This window comes from Heptranchias perlo, chromosome 9 (assembly GCF_035084215.1).
Source record: "Heptranchias perlo isolate sHepPer1 chromosome 9, sHepPer1.hap1, whole genome shotgun sequence".
NCBI classification, from domain to species: Eukaryota; Metazoa; Chordata; class Chondrichthyes; order Hexanchiformes; family Hexanchidae; genus Heptranchias; species Heptranchias perlo.
In genome coordinates this window covers 4963575-4988281 of record NC_090333.1, presented here as the reverse complement: position 1 = coordinate 4988281, position 24707 = coordinate 4963575, and the positions used below count along the sequence as shown (strand labels likewise).

The following is a 24707-nucleotide window of genomic DNA, read 5'->3' as shown; positions in this document are numbered from 1 at the left end:
GAAGAGCAGCACAGAGGTCCTGGGTTCAAATCTCGCCAAAGCAAGTTGTGGAATTAAGTTCAGTAAATTTGGTAATTAAACCCATGGGAGAGAAATCCCCTCCTGCTCTGGATATCTTCTACCATATGCACAACTCCCAATTAATGTTCATGATTGTCGCCAAACCATGTACATGAAGAATTTACATATTAAAGTCAGCTTAATGCTCAATTATTTTTTTTAAGTTCTTTATGAAAGCAAAATATCGAGGACCAATGTGTACATTTGTGTCCCAGATTGTTTATCTTTAGCCATTGATACTTTTAAAGTAATTTAACACCAGTCTATTTGCTGTAAGCAATTATATGAAATCTGAGCATTCCTTTTTTTCCATCTTTTTATATTCCTCTGCATGCCCCACCCTCTCTCTGTGACCTCCTCCAGCCTTACAAACCTCTGAGATCCCTGCACTCCTCCAATTCTGGCCTCTTGCGCAGCCCCGATTTCCTTCGCTCCACCATTGGCGGGCGTGCCTTCAGCTGCCTAGGTCCCAGGATCTGGAATTCCTTCCCTAAACCTCTGCGACTCTCCACCTCTCTCTCCTCCTTTTAAGTCGCTCCTTAAAACCTACCTCTTTGACCAAACTTTTGGTCACCTGTCCTAATCTCTCGGTATGTGGCTCGGTGTCAAGTTGTGACTGATTACGCTCCTGTGAAGCCCCTTGAGATGTTTTGCTACTTTAAAGGCGCTATATGAATGCAAGTTGTTATTGTTGTATTATGCATCTTTCACTGAATTAGGAAACAGTCAAGTGGTCTCTGCCCAGGCCTTTGATGACGTTGCCTTGACCTGCTGCCGGGTTCCGTGGAAGACAGGATCAGTTTGACTTACCGATTGACTTTTCTTCCTTTGCTTTTGGGAGTGTTCTCACCTTTTCTCGGTGTGTCCTCTGCAAATCCCAGATCAGATCAGGAGCTCACCATAAGGGGAACTGTTACTTCCTTACTGTATGGATAGACAGGAGAACAAATCCATCTCCCATTACCCCTGTAGCATGACACTCTGCTGGACAGCACATAAAGCACATTCTGAGATTAGAAAGACGTGTTTTTTGTATTGAAAGGTGCCTTAAGACTGTACAGGGAAAACCTTTGTCCATCTTGTCCACCTAATCTCAGGCCCAATGATAAATAAGTCAAACATGAGACCATTAGAGGATGACCCCTAACTATGCAAACCAATTAAATACATTCCCAAAGCTAATTGTTCTAATTACATTTCTCACTGAGTTTTTTTTTCAAAAAATATACTTTATTCATAAAATTTGCAGCAATACATACAATACAGTTGTCATATCATATTCCAAACGTACACAATATAGATTATGCAATTTACAGGTTACATTAAGTACAGTTCAATGAAATACATTGGACACAATTACAGTTCATGACACTCTAGGGTGCCTCATTGCATCACAATCAATACAAGTGATTCATTACAGATACATTACAGATTTATTACGGGTACATTACATCAATTTGAATTTTACATTCTGCCCAAGGGGGTTTTTCCCCGATTGCAGCCCCGCAGTATACAATGGCGGGAAGGTTCTAAACGGTTGCCTTTCCCCACAGGGCCTTTGCGGCGGCCGCACCCATCCTCAGTGCGTCCCTCAGCACGTAGTCCTGGACCTTGGAATGTGCCAGTCTGCAACACTCGGTCGAGGACAGCCCCTTGCGCTGGAAGACCAGCAAGTTTCGGGCAGACCAAAGGGCGTCTTTCACCGAGTTGATGGTCTTCCAGCAGCAGCTGATGTCCGTCTCAGTGTGCGTCCCCGGGAACAGCCCATAGAGCACAGAATCCTGTGTTACGGAACTGCTCGGGACGAACCTGGACAGATACCACTGCATCTCTCTCCAGACCTTCTTTGCAAAGGCACATTCCAGAAGGAGATGGCTGATTTCTCACTGAGTACAGCACAAACTTAACAGTAGAAAGTAAAACTACAGTGTAAAGTAGCATTTGAAATCGGAGAGTACCTCAGAAATGCTCCATTGGTTTAAGGTGCATGTAGTTCTAACTTGGTTAATAGTTATATAATTCTTGCTCTTACTCTGCTGGGAGGCTTTTGAAAATGGGACCCACAATTTTGAATAACATTTGTTTTGATAAAAGCAAGACCAACTTTGAGAGGAATCATGAAAGATTAATTAGTATTTTACAATTGGCAGCTGGAATGGTGTTGAATAATATGGCACATTCAGTATGAATATTCAGTATGAATATACAGCATTGATGGTTTCATTGTTTATTACTCATCTTCAACATTACAAAAGTCAACCAAGTATTAAAGTTTATTTTGTGCAGAATTTTAAAAAGTCAGATTTAATACAATCATGATTTTCTCCAAGTTTTTTTTTATCTTACCTACTGATAAGTTTATTCTTATGTTTATTGCAGGGTTTAGTTGGGCCAGAAGGGAACCCTGGTCCAAAAGGTGTACGGGTGAGTGAGACTTCAAAGATGTTTAAATAACTATGTAGATAGTAAAAAATCCCTTCTTAGCAACTACAAATTCAAGAAAGGAGGGAGAGAGGAAACAGGGACCACGGGTCGGTTAACCTAACATCAGTCATCAGGAAAATGCTGGAATCCATTATTAAGGAAATGGTAACAGGGCACTTATAACATCATAATATGATTAGGGCGGAGTCAACATGGTTTTATGAAAGGGAAATTGTGGTGGACAAATTTATTAGAGTTTTTTGAGGATGTAACTTGCAGGTAGATAAAGGGGAACCAGTGGATGTCGTATATTTGGATTTTCAAAAGGCATTGGATAAGGTGCCACATAAAAGGTTGTTGTGCAAGATAAGGGCTCATGGGGTTAGGGGTAACATATTAGCATGGATAGAGGATTGGTTAACGGACAGAAAACAGAGAGTAGGAATAAAGGGTCATTTTCAGGTTGGCAGGTTGTAACTAGTGGGGTGCCGCAAGGATTGGTGCTTGGGCCTCAGCTATTTACAATCTATATTAATGACCTAGTTGAAGGGACCGAGTGTAATGTATCTAAATTTGCTGACGAAAGTAAGGTGGGAGAGTAAACTGTGAGGAGGACACAAGGGCTCAATTTTGAAATGGTGGCGGGTTGACGGTGGCGGGGGGGGGGAGATGAAGGTGCATGTGGCAAACCCGAATAAACAAAAACTTACCGATTCCAACGAGATCGAATTGTAATTGATGGTGATTAAAGTTCTTTTCGGGTTTCGCGCTCGAGGGCCAGCCTGATTGACAGGCTGACTGCTGACAGGAGCTGTAATGCTGAGGGGGGGGGAAAGACAAAGAGAGAGAGCGAGACGTCATCCGGCACTGGATTGGAAGATCGGGTGGGGGGGGGGGGAGAGGGGAAGATCGAGGGGACATCGGGGGGGAGTGAAGAGGGGGAGATGGGGGGGGGTTGAAGGGGGAGAGATCGGGGGGACATCTGGGGGGTGAAGAAGGGGAGATCAGGGGATGAAAGGGGAGATCGAGGGGACATCGGGTGGCGAAGGGGGAGATCGAGGGGACATCAGGGGGGTGAAGAAGGGGAGATCGGGGGGTGAAGAGGGGGAGATCGGGGGGACATTGGTGGGGGGACGGGGGGAGATCGGAGAGGGAGACGTCGGGGGCTGAGAGGGACATCAGAGTGGAGACATAGGACATCGGAGCAAGTTGGAAAGGTAGGTTGATTTTGTGTTTTAACTTTGTGCAAAGGTTTTTTATTTAATTTATTTAGTTTATTTTTGCCTGATCCGGCCCTTCACGCCTGGCGTGAATCGGAAGCCGTGGGAAAGCCGCCCAGGTAAGTTAAAAATCGTTCTAACTACCCAATATGCCATAAGTAAAGTGCCTTAAGTACCTCAATGAGGTACATTTGGTTCTTTAACTGTCATCCCACCGGCTTTAATTGCAGGTTAGGTGAGTGAGCAGGAAGTTGGCAGATGGAGTATAATGTGGGGAAATGTGAGGTTATTTTGGTAGGAAGAATAGAAAAACAGAATATTTTTTAAATGGTGAGAAACTATTAAATGTTGGTGTTCAGAGTGATTTTGGTGTCCTCGTACAAGAAACACAAAAAGTTAGCCTGCAGATACAGCAAGCAATTAGGAAGGCAAATGGCATGTTGGCTTTTATTGCAAGGGAGTCGGAGTACAAGAGCAAGGAAGTCTTACTACAATTGTACTGGGCTTTAGTGAGATTTCACCTGGAGTACTGCGTACAGTTTTGGTCTCCTTATCCAAGGAAGGATATACTTGCCTTCGAGGCGGTGCAACAAAGGCTCACTAGATTAATTCCTGGGATAAGAGAGTTGTCCTAATGAGGAGACATTGAGTAGAATGGGCCTATACTCTCTGGAAGGGTTGAGATGAGGAGGAATTTCTTCATTCAGAGGGTTGTGAATCTTTGGAATTCTCTACCCCAGAGGGCTGTGGATGCTGAGTCATTGAATATATTCAAGGCTGAGATAGAAAGATTTTTGGACTCTAGAGGAATCAACGGATATGGGGATCAGGCAGGAAAGTTGAGTTGAGGTGGAAGATCAGCCATGATCTGATTGAATGGCGGAGCAGGCTCAAGGGGCCATATGGCCTACTCCTGCTCCTATTTCTTATGTTCTTATTTTCTTATGTTCATTAAGGTGCAAAGTAAATCCATTCTGTGCCTTTGATTGTTTTTGGACCAAAAAGAGCTGCGCCTTTCACTATCAGCGTACTTATATAGAATTACATAGAGTTTGCAGCACAGAAACAGGCCATTTGGCCCACCTGGACTATGCTGGTGTTTATGCTCTACACATGTCTCCTCCAACCTCTCTTCATCTCACTCTATCACCATATCTTTCCATTCCTTTCTCCCTTATGTGCTATGTAGCTTCCCTTTAAATGCATCATATGTTCCTCGTCTCAACTATTCCTTATAAGTTCCACATTCTACCCAGTCTCTGGGTAAAGAAGTTTCTCCTGAATTCCCTATTGGATTTATTGGTGATTCTTATATTCATGGCTCCTAGTTTTGGTCTCCCTCAAAAATGGAAACATCTTCTCTACGTCTACCCTATCAAACCCCTTCATAATTTTAAAGACCTCTATTAGGTCACCCCTCAGCCTTCTCTTTTCTCGAGAAAAGAGCCCCAGCCTGTTCAGTCTTTCCTGATAGTTATAACCTCTCATTTCTGGTATCATCCTTGTAAATTTTTTTGCACCTTCACCAATGCCTCTATATCCGTTTTATAATATGGAGACCAGACCTGTGCTCAGTAGTCCAAGTGTGGTCTAACCCAGGTTCGATAGAAGTTTGACATAACTTCTCTGCTTTTCAATTCTATCCCTCTAGAAATGAATCCTTAGTGCTTTGTTTGATTCCTTCCATGACATTTCTGAGTACATAAGTATCATCATTTTGTTCACTTGGCCTAAACATAACATAAGACTATAAAAAATTGATTGCATCAAGTTTCAGAAGCCCATTCACAACATAATCTCACATCCATTGATATGCCCTTTCATAAAGCTATTGAAGCAACATGCTTGAATAGATTCAGAGCAGGCAGAGAAGCCTTTAGTATTTGTTACTCTTCCCTACCAGCCCACTGTGACGACACTACAAAATTTCCAAATTACCATGTTATGCCTGTGACTGGATGTGTCCATGTATTTCTCTTAAATCATCCACCCATGGGGCAGAATTACCAGGTTCACCGGCTGCTTTCCTGATATAGTGATCCGCTATATTGACTATTCCAATGCTCTCTTGGGCGGCCTCCCATCTTGCGTCCTCCATGAACTTTTCCTCATCCAAAATTCTGCTGTCCGTATCCTAACCCGGACCAGGTCCCGTTCTCCCATCACCCCCTGTGCTCGCTGACCCGCATCGGCTCCCGGTCCGGCAACGCCTCAATTTTAAAATTCTCCTCCTTGTGTTTCCAAATCCCTCCATGGCCTCGCCCCCTCCCTATCTCTGTAACCTCCTCCAGCCCTACGTCCCTCCGAGATCTCTGCGCTCCTCCGATTCTGGCCTCTTGCGCATCCCCGATTTTCATCGCTCCACCATCGGCGGCAGTGCCTTCGGCTGCTTAGGCCCTAAGCTCTGGAATTCCCTCCCTAAATCTCTCCGCCTCGCTACCTCTCTCTCCTCCTTTAAGACCCGCCTTAAAACCTATGCCTTTGACCAAGCTTTTGGTCACCCGTTCTAATATCTCATGCGGTTCGATGTCAAATTTTATCTGATAATCGCTCCTGTGAAGCACGTTGGAACGTTTTACTACATTAAAGGCGCTATATAATTGCAAGTTGTTGTTGTTGAAAATCCTTGTAGAGTGAACTGTTTTATATGGTTTCCTTTCCAGAATCTGCTGTTTAATTATCAAACATCAAAGAATCTCTTACCAGTTTGCAGTCCCCGCTTCCTTATCTCTGCATTTGTCCGCGTTGTTTCTTCTTATCAGTTACTTCAGGTATAATCTTACCAAGGCTTCTTTCCGTCTGACTAACGTTGACATTTCTCTCTCTCTCTCTCTCTGAGCAACCTGGACACTATGCATCCTGACTCCGGTCAAGCTGGCAACTGTGTTCTTTACCAAGAAAGCCAGGCTTTCATTCCAAGTCCATTATTTTAGCCTTCTTTAAAAAAAACAGTACCTAAAGTCCAAAAATCCTTCACTCGCCCGACGCAAAGCCATCCGGATCCCACCGTTTCCGATTTTAACAGAGGCTTCCGGACAGGTCGCCCAAGTCGCCCACCCAAAGCCGGCGGGGTTTCCTGATTACCGTATGCTAATCGAGGTCCGATGATGTCATCGGGCCCCGACAGCGATTTTAACTCCGGCCTGAGTGCCGGAAGCCGCAGTGCCTGGCCTTCCTGCCGGATGGAAGGCCAGCGTGAAGACCATCGGCAAGCTGAAGAAGCTCTCTGGGTACGTTTTTTTTTTGTTTTCCCTTTGTGGGGACCAAGAGGAAGATTTCCTAAGCACAGCCATTCCAGCAGGATTTCAATTCTACGGGAGTGTGACATATTTCAAATTCTAAGAATAAAGGCCGAGATGTCCCATGTCTGCACTCTTCAGCTCACGACCTTTCCCCTATTCCCTATAATTGGCGCAAAATCATGGATCGGCAGCAGAAAATTCTGGCCAAAGGTGTCAGTTGTTATATTTAAGTACAGCACATATTGAAGAGTGACAAGAGTAACAAGATGTTCATGGGTTTCAAGCTTGTGTTCCCTCGAGTGTAGAAGATTAAGGGGTGATCTAATTGAGGTGTTTAAGATGATTTAAAGGATTTGATAGGGTAGATGGAGAGAAACTATTTCCTCTGTTGGGTGCAGTGGGTGGCGGGGGGCACGGCAGTCTAGAACAAGGAGGCATAACCTTAAAATTAGAGCTGGGGCGATGATGCTATGAAGCACTTCTTCACACAAAGGGGAGTGGAAACCTGGAACTCTCTCCCCTAAAAAGCTGTTGAGGCTGGGGGTCAATTGAAAATTTCAAAGCTGAGATTGATAGGTATTTGTTAGGCGAGGGTATTAAGGGTTATAGAACCAAGGCGGGTAGATGGAGTTAAGATACAGATCAGCCATGATCTAATTGAATGGCAGAACAACAATTTGCATTTATATAGCGCCTCTAACGTAGTAGAACGTCCCAGGGCACGTCACAGGCTCGAGGGGCTGAATGGCTTACTCCTGTTCCTATGTTCACATGACTTGTGTTGGCCACCTGAGCACTGATTTTTGCCATTGATGATGTGCACTGCACCATTCATGTCTGTTCCATTACATTAGAAGTAAGAAAGGAAGTCAGGTAGCGTGCTATCGTCCGGAGGATAATAGAGCTGTGCAGTAATTTATCAGGGAAGGCTACTGGAGCAGGCAGTACAAATAGATCCAAGCAACAATTGGAAATGTTTCTGGAGAGAGAAAGGATTAAGGTGAAAAGTCAGGTAGGCGGGTTAAATCTCTGAATAAGCTTGTGGCATCAAATGGCAGTTTCCTGCTTCTAACAATTTTAATGTTGCTGCAGTGTTATTTCCCCCGCAATGCCCATTGTGTATATCAGTTGCACAATTGTAGGAAAAAGATAAAGAGAATAAAGAATACAATTGTGCCAAATAGCTGGTGAAGGGAGACAGACAGCTACCTCCCATGTTCATGGGCATTAGGTTCAGCTAAGCTCCACTAAGCAGAAAATGCTCTATTGATCCACTTAACATCTGCGGTAATCCTAGCCTCCTTACTTCAAATCTAAAACTGCCAAAATGTACTTTGTGTTAACAAATGATGCTGAAAAAGAATTTGCATAGTGCTGATTTAACAATTAATTGCTTTTGTTTTCCCAAGTTTTTTTCAAAAAAATGTTAATTACCACTTTGCTTAATCTTCTGCCATTTTCGCCTCACCTTGTATATTTAATATCCTTTATAATCACTTCCATTGATAACATAGGGATTACCCATCTTGAGATTTACAGTGATTGTGCCTACCGCCAGAAAAAATACGTTATCCTCACTGTGCAGATGACTCAGACAAAGGCATATGTAGAGGCCCCATCGGCGTTTAAATTTCTGGAGAGTGAATGTTGTATTTCGTAGTAAGGAGTCATTCAGAGGTTTTGCTAGATTTGTATGCGGTTTTTCCCATTTGCAGTTAGATACGTGAGGATCTGGGGAATTTTGATGAGTGCTCGAGTATAATGATTGCTTATCACTGAGCACTTATTTAATCAGTTCAGACTTAAGTTTTTCAGAAGGTTTAGACCCTCAAGCAAGACCTCAGTGAGTATTTGGCCAGCTGGACATTCAGACCTTTTCTCTTTCTCTTAATTATTGTTGTCAAAGCAAGTAAAATCTCCAGCGGGAATTGAACCTACAGACCTATGCAGAGCAAACCTGCAGATCTATTTTGTGAGTCGCTGAGTTACCCTGACATCTGTAATAGTTGTGCCTTGATCTGTAATATGTTGGAATTCCAGTTTGGAAAAAAAAAACATTTTTGTACTTGAGGGATTATTGAAGAATAGAGCTTTTATATTCATCTTCAGTTTTTTATATATAAACTGAAATAGCGCTCCTCAATATTTCAATTCCCCATTGCATGCTATATATCTCAATGTACAATATGTATTCAGTAAACGGTGTGTGTCATTTTACTATGTAGAATCATTTACAGTCTGCCAGCTTTCAGAAAGAGCTGTCCACTTAGTCTCTTTCCTCATACCCTTTAAATTTTTTCTTTTACAAATATTTATCCACTTATCTCCATTCAAAGATATTATGGATTCTACTCCATCACTGTTTGTGATGGAATATTCCATGTACTAATAGCCCTGTGCATTAAAAAAAATCTCCTAACCTCCCCTTTTGTTCTTTTGGTAATGATCTTAAATTTGTGCCATTTTGTTGCTGACCCGCTGAAACCGTTTTTCCTTATTCATCCTATCAAAACCCCTCATAATTTTGAACACTTCTATCATATCCCCTCATGACTTTCCTTGTATTAATGAAAACAGCCCGGGTTTCTCAGTCCCTCTTCGCAACTGAAGCATCTCATCCCAGGTATATTCTTAGTGAATCTCATCTGCACCAATTCCATGGCCTTGACATCCTTTCCGAAAGTAATGTGCCCAAAACGGGACTCAATAGTCTAGCAGCGGCCTGACCAGTCATTTAGATTTAGCATTATGTTTGCCATTTGTACACTGTGTCCCTATTTATAACACGTGATTTCTTTTCAAATTTTTAGCAACTTGTCCTTCCACCTTAAAGATTTGTTTATTTGAATCCCCAATGCTTTCTGCTCTACTGCTTTCTTTTTTGACGTTTTACCATTTAGTGTATTTGCCATCTCCTTATTCTTCCTCACAAAATATATCACCTCATATTTTTCCACATTAAATGACTTCTCACCTCTATCTGCTCAATCTACTAAACTGCAGTCAATTACAGTCCACTTCACAGTTAAGCTAGTCACTAGTTTTGTTTCACCTGCAAATGTTAATAATTTGTCTCCTATACCCAAGTCCATATATATATAATTAGAGAGAGAGAAGCAATAGTCCAAACATTCACCCTTAGTATGTTTGCACTATTGCGACCCAAGGCAGACTGCATAGGAACATAGGGACAGGAGTAGGCCATTCAGCCCCTGTTAATTAGATCATGGCTGATCTGTATCTCAACTCCATCTACCCGCCTTGGTTCCATAATCCCTTAATACCCTTGCCTAACAAAAATCTATTGATCTCAGTTTCGGAATGTTCAATTGACCCTCACCCTCAACAGCTATTTGGGGGAGAGACTTCCATTACATGTATTCTGTTTGCATTTTGGGCCTGGTATGTAGAGCATGAATTATTGGTTGTGATTTTAATAATAATCCATTATAAATCACAATTCTTCACTGGTCGAGAAATCATACAAAAATATCCATTTTCAAACGTGGTCCTTGCTAAAGGGTAGATAGAGAGAAACTATTTCCTCTGGTGGAAGAGTCCAGAACAAGGGGGCATAACCTTAAAATCAGAGCTAGGCCATTCAAGGATGATTTTAGGAAGCACTTCTTCACACAAAGGGTAGTGGAAATCTGGAAATCTCTCCCCCAATCTATGATATAATTAAATGATGGAAAAGGCTCGAGGGACTACTCCTGTTCCTATGTTCCTTTCTATGTAACTATCGGGGCATGCCACAGAATACAAAATAATCCTCAGCTTCTGTTTTGGCTGTCACAACTTAGGCGGCCAGGCCCCTTAAATATTTCTGGAATTTAATAGATTACCACTACAATAACTCTTCAACAAGTCACTTCTGGAATCCGGACTAGTGAGCACTTTGGTTTCATTTCACATGGCTGAGGATCTGAATCCCAATGGTGTCTGACATAAACATAAACCTTTGATTGAATGTTGATTGTGCTTTGTGCGATGGATCGAGCGAAGCAATCCAGTTTTGAGGAATGGCTATATTCCTTGTCCGTTATGTGATACCAGCCTTCCAGTAAGCTGCCCTCCTATTGGCTGAGCTATGAAGCTGCCAATGTCATTGAGGCCGTTTGTCCTTTCTTCCCCCCAAGAACGATAAATGGAGACCGACGGAATAGTAAGGGGGAAAAGGATCAAATGAACATAGGAACAGGAGTAGGCCATTCAGCCCCTCGAGCCTGTTCCGCCATTCAATGAGCTCATGGCTTATCCATCCTTAACTCATAGAATCATAGAATCATAGAAGTTACAACATGGAAACAGGCCCTTCGGCCCAACATGTCCATGTCGCCCAGTTTATACCACTAAGCTAGTCCCAATTGCCTGCACTTGGCCCATATCCCTCGATACCCATCTTCCCCATGTAACTGTCCAAATGCTTTTTAAAAGACAAAATTGTACCCGCCTCTACTACTGCCTCTGGCAGCTCGTTCCAGACACTCACCACCCTTTGAGTGAAAAAATTGCCCCTCTGGATCCTTTTGTATCTCTCCCCTCTCACCTTAAATCTGTGCCCCCTCGTTATAGACTCCCCTACCTTTGGGAAAAGATTTTGACTATCGACCTTATCTATGCCCCTCATTATTTTATAGACTTCTATAAGATCACCCCTTAACCTCCTACTCTCCAGGGAATAAAGTCCCAGTCTGTCTAACCTCTCCCTGTAAGTCAAACCATCAACTCCCTTGGCTCCATATCCCTTAATACCCTTGGCTAGCAAAAGTCTATCCACCTCAGATTTAAAATTATTAATTGAGCTAGCATCTAATGCTTTTTGTGGGAGAGAGTTCTACACTTCTACCACCCTTTGCATGAAGAAGTGTTTCTTAACTTTGCTCCTGAATGGCCTGGCTCTGATTTTAAGGTTATGTCCCCTCATCCTAGACTCCCCCACCAGCAGAAAAAGATTCTCTCTATCTACCCTATCAATTCCTTTCAAAATCCTAAAAACCTCAAGCAAATCACCCCTTAAACTTCTATATTCCAGGGAATACAAGCCTGGTTTATGTAATTTCTCCTCATAATCTAACCCTTGGAACCCTGGTAAATGGGAAAACAAACTTGAGTCCTTCCTCAGTGAAACTTCTTGGATGCGGCACAAGATGTCTACCCAAATCTTACAGCCGCTGGGTAGATTTTCAGCTTCATATCTTCTTGCTCAATTTCTTTCTCTCCTTATTTTCCTCTCCCCGGTGGGCAGCAATCTACCCCTGGCTGGCTCTGTACTGTTAAAGTGTATAATGAAAACTGGGACCTTACTCTGTATCCATGTTGTAAATAGAGGCTGCACAGAACCGCGTCCCTGTATAAAAAGGACTACTGCTCAGAAAACAGGAATAATAGTAATCACAGAAGCCAGGCTCCCAAAGAGAGTTCCATCCGACTTTCTTTCATTTCTGCAAAAACCTTAAGGTAGTAGTGAGCATTCCTACTTCATAGAATCATACAGCACAGAAGGAGGTCGTTCGGCCCATCGTTTCCTGTGCCAGCTCTTTGAAACAGCTATCCCATTAGTCCCACTTCCCCGCTCTTTCCCGATAGCCCTGGAAATTTTTCCTTTTCAAGTATTATTCCAATTCCCTTTTGAAAGTTACTATTGAATCTGCTTCCACCACCCTTTCAGACAGCGCATTCCAGATCAGAACAACTCGCTGAGTTTAAAAAAAAATTCTCCTCCTCTCCCCCCTGGCTTTTTTGCCAGTTATCTTAAACCTGTGTCCTCTGGTTACCGACCCTCCCACCAGTGGACTCAGTTTCTCCCTACCTACTCTATCAAAATCCTTCATGATTTTGAACACGTCCATTAAATATCCCCTTAACCTTCTCTGTTCCCAAACAGAACAATCCCAACAATCCCAGTCTCTCCATATCACTGAAGTCCCTCATCTCTGGTACCATTCTGGTATTACTCCTCTGCACCCTCTCCGAGGCTTGTTTCAAACAGATATAAAGATCTCCAATCTTTACTAAAAAAAAACAATCTAACCTTCTGAAAAACATAAACTTCTTTTTCATAATATATCTACACGATGTACATTCTCCGATTTTTTTTCCAGTCCTCCCCAGACACTCATATTTTACTGAAAGGCACAGTTTTCAAGAAACCATTTCTGTTTTTTTGGAGGAAGATCTATGTTTTTAATTTCACCACAGGACATTTGGTGCAAGTGATGCGAGGATGCATGTTGACATGATTTACATTGCCACTATGTTGCTGGAAGTGCAAGCTGGTAACGACACAGCGAGGGCAACGGGGCATCTGGGACCTTAGTGAACGACAGGACCAACAGTCTATCTCCTTAACCCGTGTGATTGAAGGATTGAGAAATAAACACAGGGAGGACGGAGAAGGAGGGTGAATTAGAGAGGGTGAATTCAATGTCAAATCAGGCACGGAAAGAGAAATAAAGAGAGGGAAAGAAAGATTGGATTAAGAGAGAGAGAAAAAAAGAGACAGAAAGGATAAAAGTAAGAAAATACATTTAAAAATTTAAAATTTGACATTTTTAAAATCTCCAACAACAATTTAGAATTGTTCACTTTCTGGGCAAGAGGGGTTGATTGGCAGTCAATTATGACATCATTAAAAGGGTACTTACGCTGTTAATTACCAGACTTATCTTTCTGCGGCGAGTTTAATGGGCAATTAACGTGCGAATGCAGCAACTTCATGAAAATCACGGGGAGGTTAAGGGCGAGATGAAGTTTTCGCGAAGCTAACCGTGAAGCGGCACAAATCGTCCAGCAACTTATGACGATTGGCAATTCACGGGGTATCTCTTCTTCGCCACAAGTTACTGGACGTTGAGGGTTCTATAACAAGGGGACATAGATTCAAGGTAAAAGGCGGGAGGTTTAGAGGGGATTTGAGAAAGAACTTTTTCACCCAGAGGGTGGTTGGAGTCTGGAACTCACTGCCTGAAAGGGTTGTGGAGGCAGGAACCCTCACAACATTCAAGAAGCATTTGGATGAGCACTTGAAATGCCATAGCATACAAGGCTACGGACCAAATGCTGGAATATGGGATTAGAGTAGACAGGGCTGATGGCCGGCGCAGACACGATGGGCCGAAGGGCCTCTATCCGTGCTATATAACTCTATGACTCTATGACTCTATGACTTGTACATTAATAACGGCCTGCATCATTCACACACCGTTACTTTTTTCAGCGAAATCTGAAGAACAGCGGACTCAGTTTCTCCCTGTCTACTCTTGAAAATCCTTCATGATTTTGAACGCGTCCATTAAATCTCCCCTTAACCTTCTCTGTTCCCAAGCAGAACAATCCCAACAATCCCAGTCTCTCCACATCACTGAAGTCCCTCATCCCTGGTACCACTCTGGTATTACTCCTCTGCACCCTCTCCGAGGCTTGTTTCAAACAGGTAAAAAGATCTCTGATCTGTTTCATGTGCTTGCCAAAGCCTTTTAACTTCTGTAAACAGACATTGTTTGGTGAAGCCAGTACCTCCTTTAATGCATATTTCCATTCAGATTGCATGGATGCCATAATTGTCAATCAACCCCTCTTGCCCAGAAAATGAACAATTCGAAATTGTTGTTGGAGATTTTAAAAATGTCAAATTTTAAATTTTTAAATGTATTTTCTTACTTTTCCTTTCTGTCTCTTTTTTCTCTCCCTCTTAATCCAATCTTTCTTTCCCACTCTTTGAGCTCGATTTTCACACCCGCGATCGGGTGCGTTCGTGGCGGGGAGGGGGGGCTGCAAAAATCGGGGATTCCCGGGGCGGGTCCGGAGCCCGGCTCCGACCCGCCCCATTTCCGGGTTCCCCACTGACGCGCTGACATGCGCACGCAGCCCCCGCATGTGGGACTCCCGCCGGCAATTAAAGCCAGCAGGATGCCACTTAAGGTAATTGAACAAGTACTTCAGGTTGTTTACAGACCTGATTGACCTGTTATTTTAGCAGTGATGGGATTTTGCAACTGACTGGGACTGTTTCCTGTACTGGGGGAAACACTCCTGGTTCAAATGGACGTGTTGCAGCCATCAGCCTGTGGCAGCTGCAAAGGTCCATTTGACAGGTTGTGGGGGGGGAGACCCTCACCCATTGCAGGAGGCCACTCTGTCACTATGGACAAAGTTTGGCCTCCACCATCCTCCTCCTAACAATAAAATTCACCAACTTGCACACTTACCCCGGGGTCCAGACACATTTACCTACCTTGAGGACCCCCTCAGATGTACATCTTCCGGATGGGGGCCGCCGTAGCTGCAGTCATGACCTCCTCGGAGGGCGAACAGCATCACCAGCCTCGCCGGCCACGCCGTCCACCTCTGACACATGGAGCTCCACAACACAGTGCTGTGACACATCCACCTGCACAGCAGGAGGGAGGGCAACCGCAGAGAGAGATGCGTCGCAGAGGGCACTACCCTCGCCACAGGGTCCACAGACCGAGGCTCAGCTTCCTGGACCTCTCTGAGCAGCAGTGCACACGGAGGCTCAGAGTCACTCGACATGTAGTCGTGGATATCTGCAGCCTCCTTCATGCCGAGCTGCTCCCGGCTGGCCCGAGCACCATCTTCTTACCTGTCACTGTCAAAGTCACCACTGCCCTCAACAACTTCTCCTCCGCATCCTTCCAGGGTGCCACTGGGGACATCGCCGACGTCTCTCAGTCGTCTGCACAAAAGAGCCCTGCAAATACACCTACACCCACTCTGCAGTGACACAATGGGTGGCATCAGTTGTGGGTCTTCATTGTGATCCTCAGGAAAGGGCATTATTGCACAAACCAGACAAGATTCGCAAAGATGTGGCAGTAGTGGTGACAATATAATGTGAGTTGATCAGAAATGAAGTACAAGTAAAAACCATGACAAACCCTCAAACACCCTTGTTCATCCCCTTCATGCTCATGACACGTTTGCCTTACGCTGCCTACTGCACATATGTGATGCATGCCCTGTGGCTGCAGCACAGGTAGTGGCAGGTTGAGTGAGGCTGACTGTGAATAAGATGCATGAGAGGGTGAGTATGAGATAGAGCCATGAGATTGTATGAGGATTGGGTTGAGTGGTAGTGGCGGGATGAGTACTGGCGAGGTGAGTAAGTGCAGGTAAGATGAGGATGAGGTTTGAGTGGATGTGAGGGGTGATGTGACAGAGTAGTGTTGGCTGTGCAGAAGGAGATGTGGGGTGGGGGCGGTGATGTGGCAGACGGTGTGTAGGGGAATGAGTAAGTGTACTCACTTTGGCTGACCTACTTAGGTCATTGCAGCGCCTCCTGCACTGTATGCAGGTGTGTGATATGTTGGTGGTGCAGGTGACCTCCTCTGCCACCTCGAGCCAGGCCTTCTTGGTGGCAGAGGCAGGCCACTTCCTCCCGCCCGCCGGGGGGAAGATCTCTGTCCTCCCCCTCCTCCTCACCCCATCCAGTAAGAGCTGGAGTGAGGCATCATTAACCTGGGAGCAGCCTTCCCCCTGGGCTGCTCCATGCTGTAATTTTGGAGGACTGCCCCTTTAAATAGAGCTCCTCCAGCTGACAGACCTTACTGCGCATGCGCAGTCCGCCCGACGTGCAGATTAGCAGCGGGGAACCCGGAAGACCAGGTAAGTGGATCCAATCAGCCTGCGATTGCGCGCGGGGCAGACTGATTTCACCGGGCGCGTTACCCACGCGCCCAATCGACCCCCCCGTCGCGAACCCACCGCCCTGGTGTTATCGGGCCCTTTATTTCTCTTTCTGTACCTGATTTGACATTGAATTCACCCTCTCTAATTCACCCTCCTTCTCCGTCCTTCCTGTGTTTATTTCTCAATCCTTCAATCTCATGGGTTAAGACACAAAGATTGGTGGCATTGTAAGCAGTGTAGATGAAAACATAAAATTACAAAGCGATATTGATAGATTAGGTGAATGGGCAGAACTGTGGCAAATGGAATTCAATGTAGACAAATGTGAGGTCATCCACTTTGGATCTAAAAAGGATAGAACAGGGTACTTTCTTAATGGTAAAAAGTTAAAAACAGTGGATGTCCAAAGGGACTGAGGGGTTCAGGTACATAGATCATTGAAGTGTCATGAACAGGTGCAGAAAATAATCAAGAAGGCAAATGGAATGTTGGCCTTTATATCTAGAGGACTGGAGTAAAGGGGGCAGAAGTTATGCTGCAGCGATACAAAACCCTGGTTAGACCGCACCTGGAGTACTGTGAGCAGTTCTGGGCACCGCACCTTCGGAAGGACACATTGGCCTTGGAGGGAGTGCAGCGTAGGTTTACTAGAATGATACCCGGACTTCAAGGGTTAAGTTACGAGGAGAAATGACACAAATTGGGGTTGTATTCTCTCGAGTTTCGAAGGTTAAGGGGTGATCTGATCGAAGTTTATAAGATATTAAGGGGAACAGATAGGGTGGATAGAGAGAAACTATTTCCACTGGTTGGGGATTCTAGGAGTAGGGGGCACAGTCTAAAAGTTAGAGCCAGACCTTTCAGGAGCGAGATTAGAAAACATTTCTACACACAAAGGACGATAGAAGTTTGGAACTCTCTTCCGCAAACGGCAATTGTTACCAGTTCAATTGCTAAATTTAAATCTGAGATAGATAGCTTTTTGGCAACCAAAGGTATGAAGGGATATGGGCCAAAGGCAGGTATATGGAGTTAGATCACAGATCAGCCATGATCTTATCAAATGGAGGAGCAGGCATGAGGGGCTGAATGGCCTACTCCTGTTCCTATGTTCCTATATCTAGAGAGTAGAAACCTATTTTGCTGACCAGATTTCTGCTCTGTGCTCCTTCAGTGAATGTTGTTACACTATCTGTTGTCACTGACACCAATTTGCCATTCAGGATCTTGTTATGCTGTACGTACTTATTTTTTACAATCGGCTAACAACAGGAAGGGAGGCATTTGCAAAACAAGTACTTCCCATGTGTTGAATTATATTGCAGTACTGTTCCACCTTAAATGATTTAACTCCTTCGGTATTGCTTGCACCTGTTTTTTTTTGCTTTTTTTTTAAAAAGAGAAAAGAGCTTTTTTTCTCATTATGCCTTTTGAACCATTATACAGGGAAACTTTTAAATAGTCAGTCAGATGTTACCGTGGAAGTTCAAATTAAAGCATCTCGGTTAGCAATAGACTCTTCCTTTGTTTCCATCCCGTGTGCTTTTCCTGTACCATGCTACCTTGTCAGCAGGGGAATAGAACTCTTAAAAGTGCAGAAAATACCATACATCTGCCTGAAGCATATTTTTACTCTGATCAGTTATTCTTTTCATAGAATCATAGAAAGTTACGGCACAGAAGGTGGCCATTTGGCCCATCGTGTCTGTGCCGGCCGAAAAAGAGCTATCCAGCTTCATCCCACTTTCCAGCAATTGGTCCGTAGCCCTGTAGGTTACTGCACTTCAAGTGCACATCCAAGTACTTTTTAAATGCGATGAGGGTCTCTGCCTCTACCACCCTTTCAGGCAGTGAGTTCCAGACCCCCACCACCCTCTGGGTGAAAAAAATTCTCCTCAGCTCCCCTCTAATCCTTCCACCAATTACTTTAAATCTATGCCCCCTGGTCACTGACCCCTCTGCTAAGGACTTTTGAATCACATCAGGTTCCATCTGCACAGTGCTTGTATCTTTATTAACGCAAAATATCTAGCATTATGCAGAATAGAACCTGTAATATAGTCATACTCTTGCATTATACATGAAGCCTAAAACTGTATTCAAGAAATACAAAAAAATCTAAGGAATTACCTTTCAAGAGGAATCCACTTAAAGGTCGGTAACTAAATTACCGGTTTAATGGTGAAATGTTCTCCCAATACCTGATAAATATAAATCTGTTTATCAACAACAACAATTTGCATTTATATAGCACCTTTAACGTAGCAAGATGTCCCAAGGCGCTTCACAGGAGCGTTATCAGACAAAATTTGCCACCACATAAGGAGATATTAGGACAGGTGACCAAAAGCTTGATCAAAGAGGTAGGCTTTAAGGAGCATCTTAAAGGAGGAGAGAGAGGTAGAGAGGCGGAGAGGTTCAGGGAAGGAATTCCAGAGCTTCGGGCCTAGGCAGCTGAAGGCAATGGTGGACTGGTGAAAAGCGGGGATGCGGAGGAGGCCAGAATTGGAGGGGCGCAGAGCACGAAAGTGCACCTGGTTTGCGACCATCAGAACAGAATTGTGAATGTGAATACCCATAACCTTGGCAGCTCCCATGATTCCTTGATCCGTTGGCAGTTAACGTTATTTGAAGGAGATAAAGAATGAAAAACGAAGCATGTTAGCCATGAGCTTAGGGAAGGCTCTCTGACTCCATCTTCCCCCCTACACACTCTTTTGTCTTCACACCCACAATCTCCATAGCCATCTCCTCATAAAGAGTCCAGGGTCCCAGCTTCAGTGACCCACATCCCATCCCCCACCCTCCTGTCTGTCTGCACCTTCTCTTGTTATGTGCTGCCTTCTCCTGTAACCAAAAAGAAAGAGGGATAGATGTTGGAAGGAGGATTGTGAGAGAGGATGTATGCTGCCCAAGTGCCTAAGCCACCAGCCACCTTTTAGGACACTGTGGGAGAACCGTCACCACACGGACTGCAGCGGTGCAAGAAGGCGGCTCACCACCACCTTCTCAAGGGAAATTAGGGATGGGCAATAAATGCCGGCCTCGCCAGCGACGCCCACACCCCATGAACGAATAAAAAAAAGAACATTCAGTGCTCCGAGTTCTTTGTCCTGGAAGAGTACTTGGTGCTTGGCACATTTAAATGGACTGCACGGTCAACACTTTTTATTGGCAAATTTACGCAGTGCCCTGGAACGACATCAATATGTTTGTGAATTTGGAAAGTTGAACAGTTGTAAAAGTGCAGTACATTCTCCCTCTGTGAAGATAAGTGTCGTTATAGATAACACTTGGTCCGTGTGATCTCCTGGACTGGTTTTGATCGCCTGAGGGGTCGGAGAGGAATTTTCCAGGGTATTTTTTCCCTTATTGGCCTTGGGATTTTTTTCTGTTTTTTTTGGCCCTCCCTGGAGATTACATGGCTGCGGAGGAAGGGGGAAGGCAAGAGGTAGGAAGTGTCCAGTCATGATGCTCCAGTGACCATGAGGTGTGGGGCAGGCTTGATGGACCAGCTGGTCTGTTCCTGCCTGTTATTTTTGTATGATGATGCACCAAGTTTAGAGTGAAGTACAGTTACGTAAGACGATATTTTTTTACCTAGGCAACTTTGTGTAATCCAGCAAATTTCTTTCTTCCTTGCTCCCCGATTCAGGCCACAAACAAGATAACAGTTCCTTATTTCTATCGTCTCCCGACCAAGCTGCTCTTTATTGCAGGGTGGCCCTCACCTCGGGGGTAAAAGAAAGCCACCCTTTTCTGCAGGACCCCTTACAGCAAGATCGCCAAAGCAATGTCACTAAATGGGGCAGCTCCCCACTCTCATCTGCCTTTAGCCATTTTCCCTGCACAATGTGATAATAACCAGATAATCTGTTTTAGTGATGTTGGTTGAGTGATAAATATTGGCCAGGGCACCTTCTTTGAACTAGTGACCGTGGGATCTTTTACATCCAGCTGAGAGAACAGACAGGGCCTCGGTTTAATGTCTCCTCCCAAAGACGGCACCTCCGACAGTGCAGCACTCCCTCAGTGGGCATATAATCTAGGCTGACACTCCCTCAGTGCTGCAGTGGGAGTGTCAGCCTAGATTATATGCCCAAGCCTCTGGAGGGGGGCTATGAACTCCCAATCTTCCTGACTCAGAGACGAGAATGCTGCCCACTGAGCCAAAGACCATTTTATATTGCGTAGGTTTATTTTAATTGTGACATTGTTTCTCTGCAGGGGTTTATAGGTCCTCCTGGGATCGTAGGACCACCTGGGCCAGAAGGAAGAAAAGTAAGTCTGTTCTCAGAATGCCCTGTGGCAGGGTCTCGTATCTTCTACATATAAGAGTCAGATCATTTGGCTAAATGTAATGAACATTTTTTATAAAAATCGAAGCCCATTATAATTTGTCGAAGGCAAACTAAATTTGTTTTTTTTAACAATGTTTTTGTTTTACACATTTGTTGTAAACAAATTGTTACTCATTTTAAGCTCATGGTTTTCACCGGCCAGAAATGCTTGGGTCATATTGTCCATAGTTCAATTATTTGAAAACTTTATTGAATTAGTATTTTTTTAAAGCATATTTTGTGTAATGCAATGAAATTTTCTCTTCAGGGCATTGTTGGACCTCATGGAAAGAAAGGCCCCAAAGGAAGACAGGTGAGTTCTTTGCCTTATTGAATGGCATCTTTTAAACTTAGAAATGCCATCCTATGATTGTAAGATAGCATGGCTTCTGCGAATGCAATTTTTGTTCCTGCGATAATTCTAACCGTGGCCTTGAGCATGGGTTATTGGCGTGTAAATGCTTCTCAGATTTACATGACATTCCTTCCTTAAAGTTAGTGATTATCTCTGTTACAATGATGGTGAAAGGAATTTCACACAAACATACCAAGTATTTGTGCCTTGGACATAACTTCAAAGACTTCCAAAATTCTCTAGATTCTGGAACACTCCCAGTGGATTGGAAGGTAGCAAATGTAACCCCGCTGTTCAAGAAGGGAGGGAGAGAGAAAACAGGGAACTACAGGCCAGTTAGCCTGACATCGTTCGTCGGGAAAATGCTGGAATACATTATTAAGCAAGTCGTAACAGGGTACTTAGAAAATCATAATATGATTAGGCAGAGTCAACATGGTTTTATTAAAGGGAAATTGTGTTTGTCAAATTTATTAGAGTTTTTTGAGGATGTAACCAGCAGGGTAGATAAAGGGGAACCAGTGGATGTAGTATATTTGGATTTTCAAAAGGCATTCGATAAGGTGCCACATAAAAGGTTGTTACACAAGGTTAAGGGCTCATGGGGTTGGGGGTAATATATTAGCATGGATAGAGGATTGGAAACAGAGAGTAGGGATAAACGGGTCATTCTCAGGTTGGCAGGCTGTAACTTGTGGGGTGCCGCAAGGATCAGTGCTTGGGCCTCAGCTATTTACAATCTATATTAATGACTTAGATGAAGGGACCGAGTGTAATGTATCCAAATTTGCTGACGATACAAAGCTAGGTGGCAAAGCAAGCTGTGTGGAGGACACAAAGAGTCTGCAAAAGGATATGGACAGGTTAAGTGAGTAGGCAAGAAGATTGCAGATGAAGTATAATGTGGGGAAATGTGAGGTTATTCACTTTGGTAGGAAGAATAAAAAAACAGCACATTTTTTAAATGGTGAGAAACTATTAAATGTTGCTGTTCAAAGAGACTTATGTGTCCTCGTACAAGAAACACAAGTTAGTATGCAGGTACAGGAGGCAATTAGGAAAGCACATGGCATGTTGGCCTTTATTGCAAAAGGGTTGGAGTACAAGAGTAAGGAAGTCTTACTACAGTTGTACAGGGCATTAATGAGACCTCACATGGAGTACTGTGTACAGTTTTGGACTCCTTATCTAAGGAAGGATATGTTTGCCTTAGAGGCGGTGCAATGAAGATTCATTAGATTAACTTCTGGGATGAGAGGGTTGTCCTGTGGAGAGAAGTTGAGTAGAATGGGCCGATACTCTCTGGAGTTTAGAAGAATAAGAGGTGATCTCATTGAAACATATAAGATTATGAGGGGGTTTGACAGGGTAGATGCTGAGAGGCTGTTTCCCATGGCTAGAGAGTCTAGAACTAGGGGGCATAGTCACAGGATAAGGGGTCGGCCATTCAAGACTGAGATGAGGAAGAATTTCTTCAAGCAGAGGGTTGTGAATCTTTGGAATTCTCTACCACAGAGGGCTGTGGATGCTGAGTCATTGAATATATTCAAGGCTGAGATAGATAGATTTTTGGACTCTAGGGGAATCAAGAGATATGGGGATCGGATAGGAAAGTAGAGTTGAGGTCGAAGATCAGCCATGATCTGATTGAATGGCGGAGCAGGCTCGAGGGGCCAATGGCCTACTCCTGCTCCTATTTCTGATGCTCTTATGTTGAGACTTGTCTGTCATTGAAAGTACAGCAAATTTTACATTTTGATTGGCAGAGTTTATATTGAAATTTTATTGTTTGGGTTATATTTTCTTAATAAATTATTTTATATATACTGCAGATAAGAGCTATGCATTTAATTTAGGTTATGGAGTTTGTTCATTATTGTAGTTATATCTACACTTGTCCTTATATATCATTTCAATGTATTCTCCTCATTTTAGAATTTAAGTGAAAAAGAGCAGGATAAAGTTCTCTAAGGCATCAATTCTTACCTTAAATGTTTCTGCATATTGCTGCCTATATTATTAAAAGTCTTGTATTTGTCTGAATGTAGGGCCAATTTTCATCTGCCACCCCATGTTACCAGGGACAAGGGACTTCAGTTACACGGAGAGACTAGAGAATCTGGGGTTGTTCTCCTTAGAGCAGAGAAAGTTAAGGGGAGATTTAATAGAGGTGTTCAAAATTATGAGGGATTTTGATAGAGTAAATAGGGAGAAATTGTTTCCACTGGCAGGACGGTCGGTAACCAGAGGACACAGATTTAAGGTAATTGACTAAAGAACCAGAGAGGAGATGAGGAGAAATTTTAAACTGCTGGCCGACTTTCCGCCCCGGCATAGTAAATGCCTTAAATATTTAGATCTTTCGCTAACATAGTACTTCCTTGTGCAGCCCCTGGGCGGCCAATGGTATTCAGGTAAGTATGAGGACCGAGACTCCGAGGGTGGGGGAGGGGGGGCTGGTGGTGAGGGGGGTGACCACCGCCCTATGAAAAGTTCCGAGCCCTTTGGTTAGATGCTCCCCCGTCATGGTGCCCCGAAGACACAGCTGGCCTTTGACTGCTCAAGGTTCCGGTAAAAGGCACCGCACACCAGGGCTGGAGATGTCCTGAGTGGATAAATTGCAACGGAGTCGAGGTCAGAATCTTTGCAGCCTCTCCTTGCTGTTCCCCCAATGCGCTAATGAAGATTGCGTTTTTTTGTAGAGGCTGCGCTGCTTCTGCACTGAAGTTTCCTGAGGCCCAAGCTGCTTCTGCACTGAAGTTTCCTGAGGCCCAAGCTGCTTCTGCACCGAAGTTTCCTGAGGCCCAAGCTGCTTCTGCACCGAAGTTTCCTGAGGCCCAAGCTGCTTCTGCACTGAAGTTTCCTGAGGCCCAAGCTGCTTCTGCACCGAAGTTTCCTGAGGCCCAAGCTGCTCACTGTGCGTTTAGAATGCAACTATACCAGAACTCAACCACTTCATATGCAAATTAACTTACCCCTCAAACCTGTGCGCAACTCCCTCTGCTGGTGAATGACACAACTTTCCAGTGCAACAACGGGGCAACAGACATTGAGGAAATTCATGGCCATAGTGATTGGGGATGTCACACTGCAATAGTTAGCACATTTTCCTCATGATCTGTTCTCCAACCTGTTAGTTAAACTCTTCTTGGGTGACATAAAAATATGAGGCATGTGTATTCCATGGGCGGATTGAACTTGGAAAGGGGAAATTGAAAAAGATGTCTTAACTAGTGCGAGCCATAAATAAACATCATAAATAAGTAAGATGCTGGGTTATATAGCCCAATCAGTTGAGTTCAGTTCACCAAGATACAGTTCTGCATCCTGTTCACCCATCACCCCTGTGCTCGCTGACTCACATCTGCTCCTGTTCCGACATCGTCTCTATTTAAAAATTCTCTTCCTTGTTTTC

The 24707-nt window shown here is 44.0% G+C and overlaps 1 protein-coding gene across 1 annotated transcript in view; it reads left to right on the top strand.

Moving 5' to 3' along the window:
• LOC137325103 (collagen alpha-1(XXIV) chain) overlaps positions 1–24707 on the top strand; it is a 423963-nt gene that overhangs the window by 163065 nt on the left and 236191 nt on the right. Inside the window, exons 9-11 of the mRNA XM_067989822.1 lie at positions 2440–2484; positions 20825–20878; positions 21206–21250. Of these exons, the coding sequence (XP_067845923.1) occupies positions 2440–2484; positions 20825–20878; positions 21206–21250 (144 nt within the window). The remainder of the gene's footprint in view (positions 1–2439; positions 2485–20824; positions 20879–21205; positions 21251–24707) is intronic.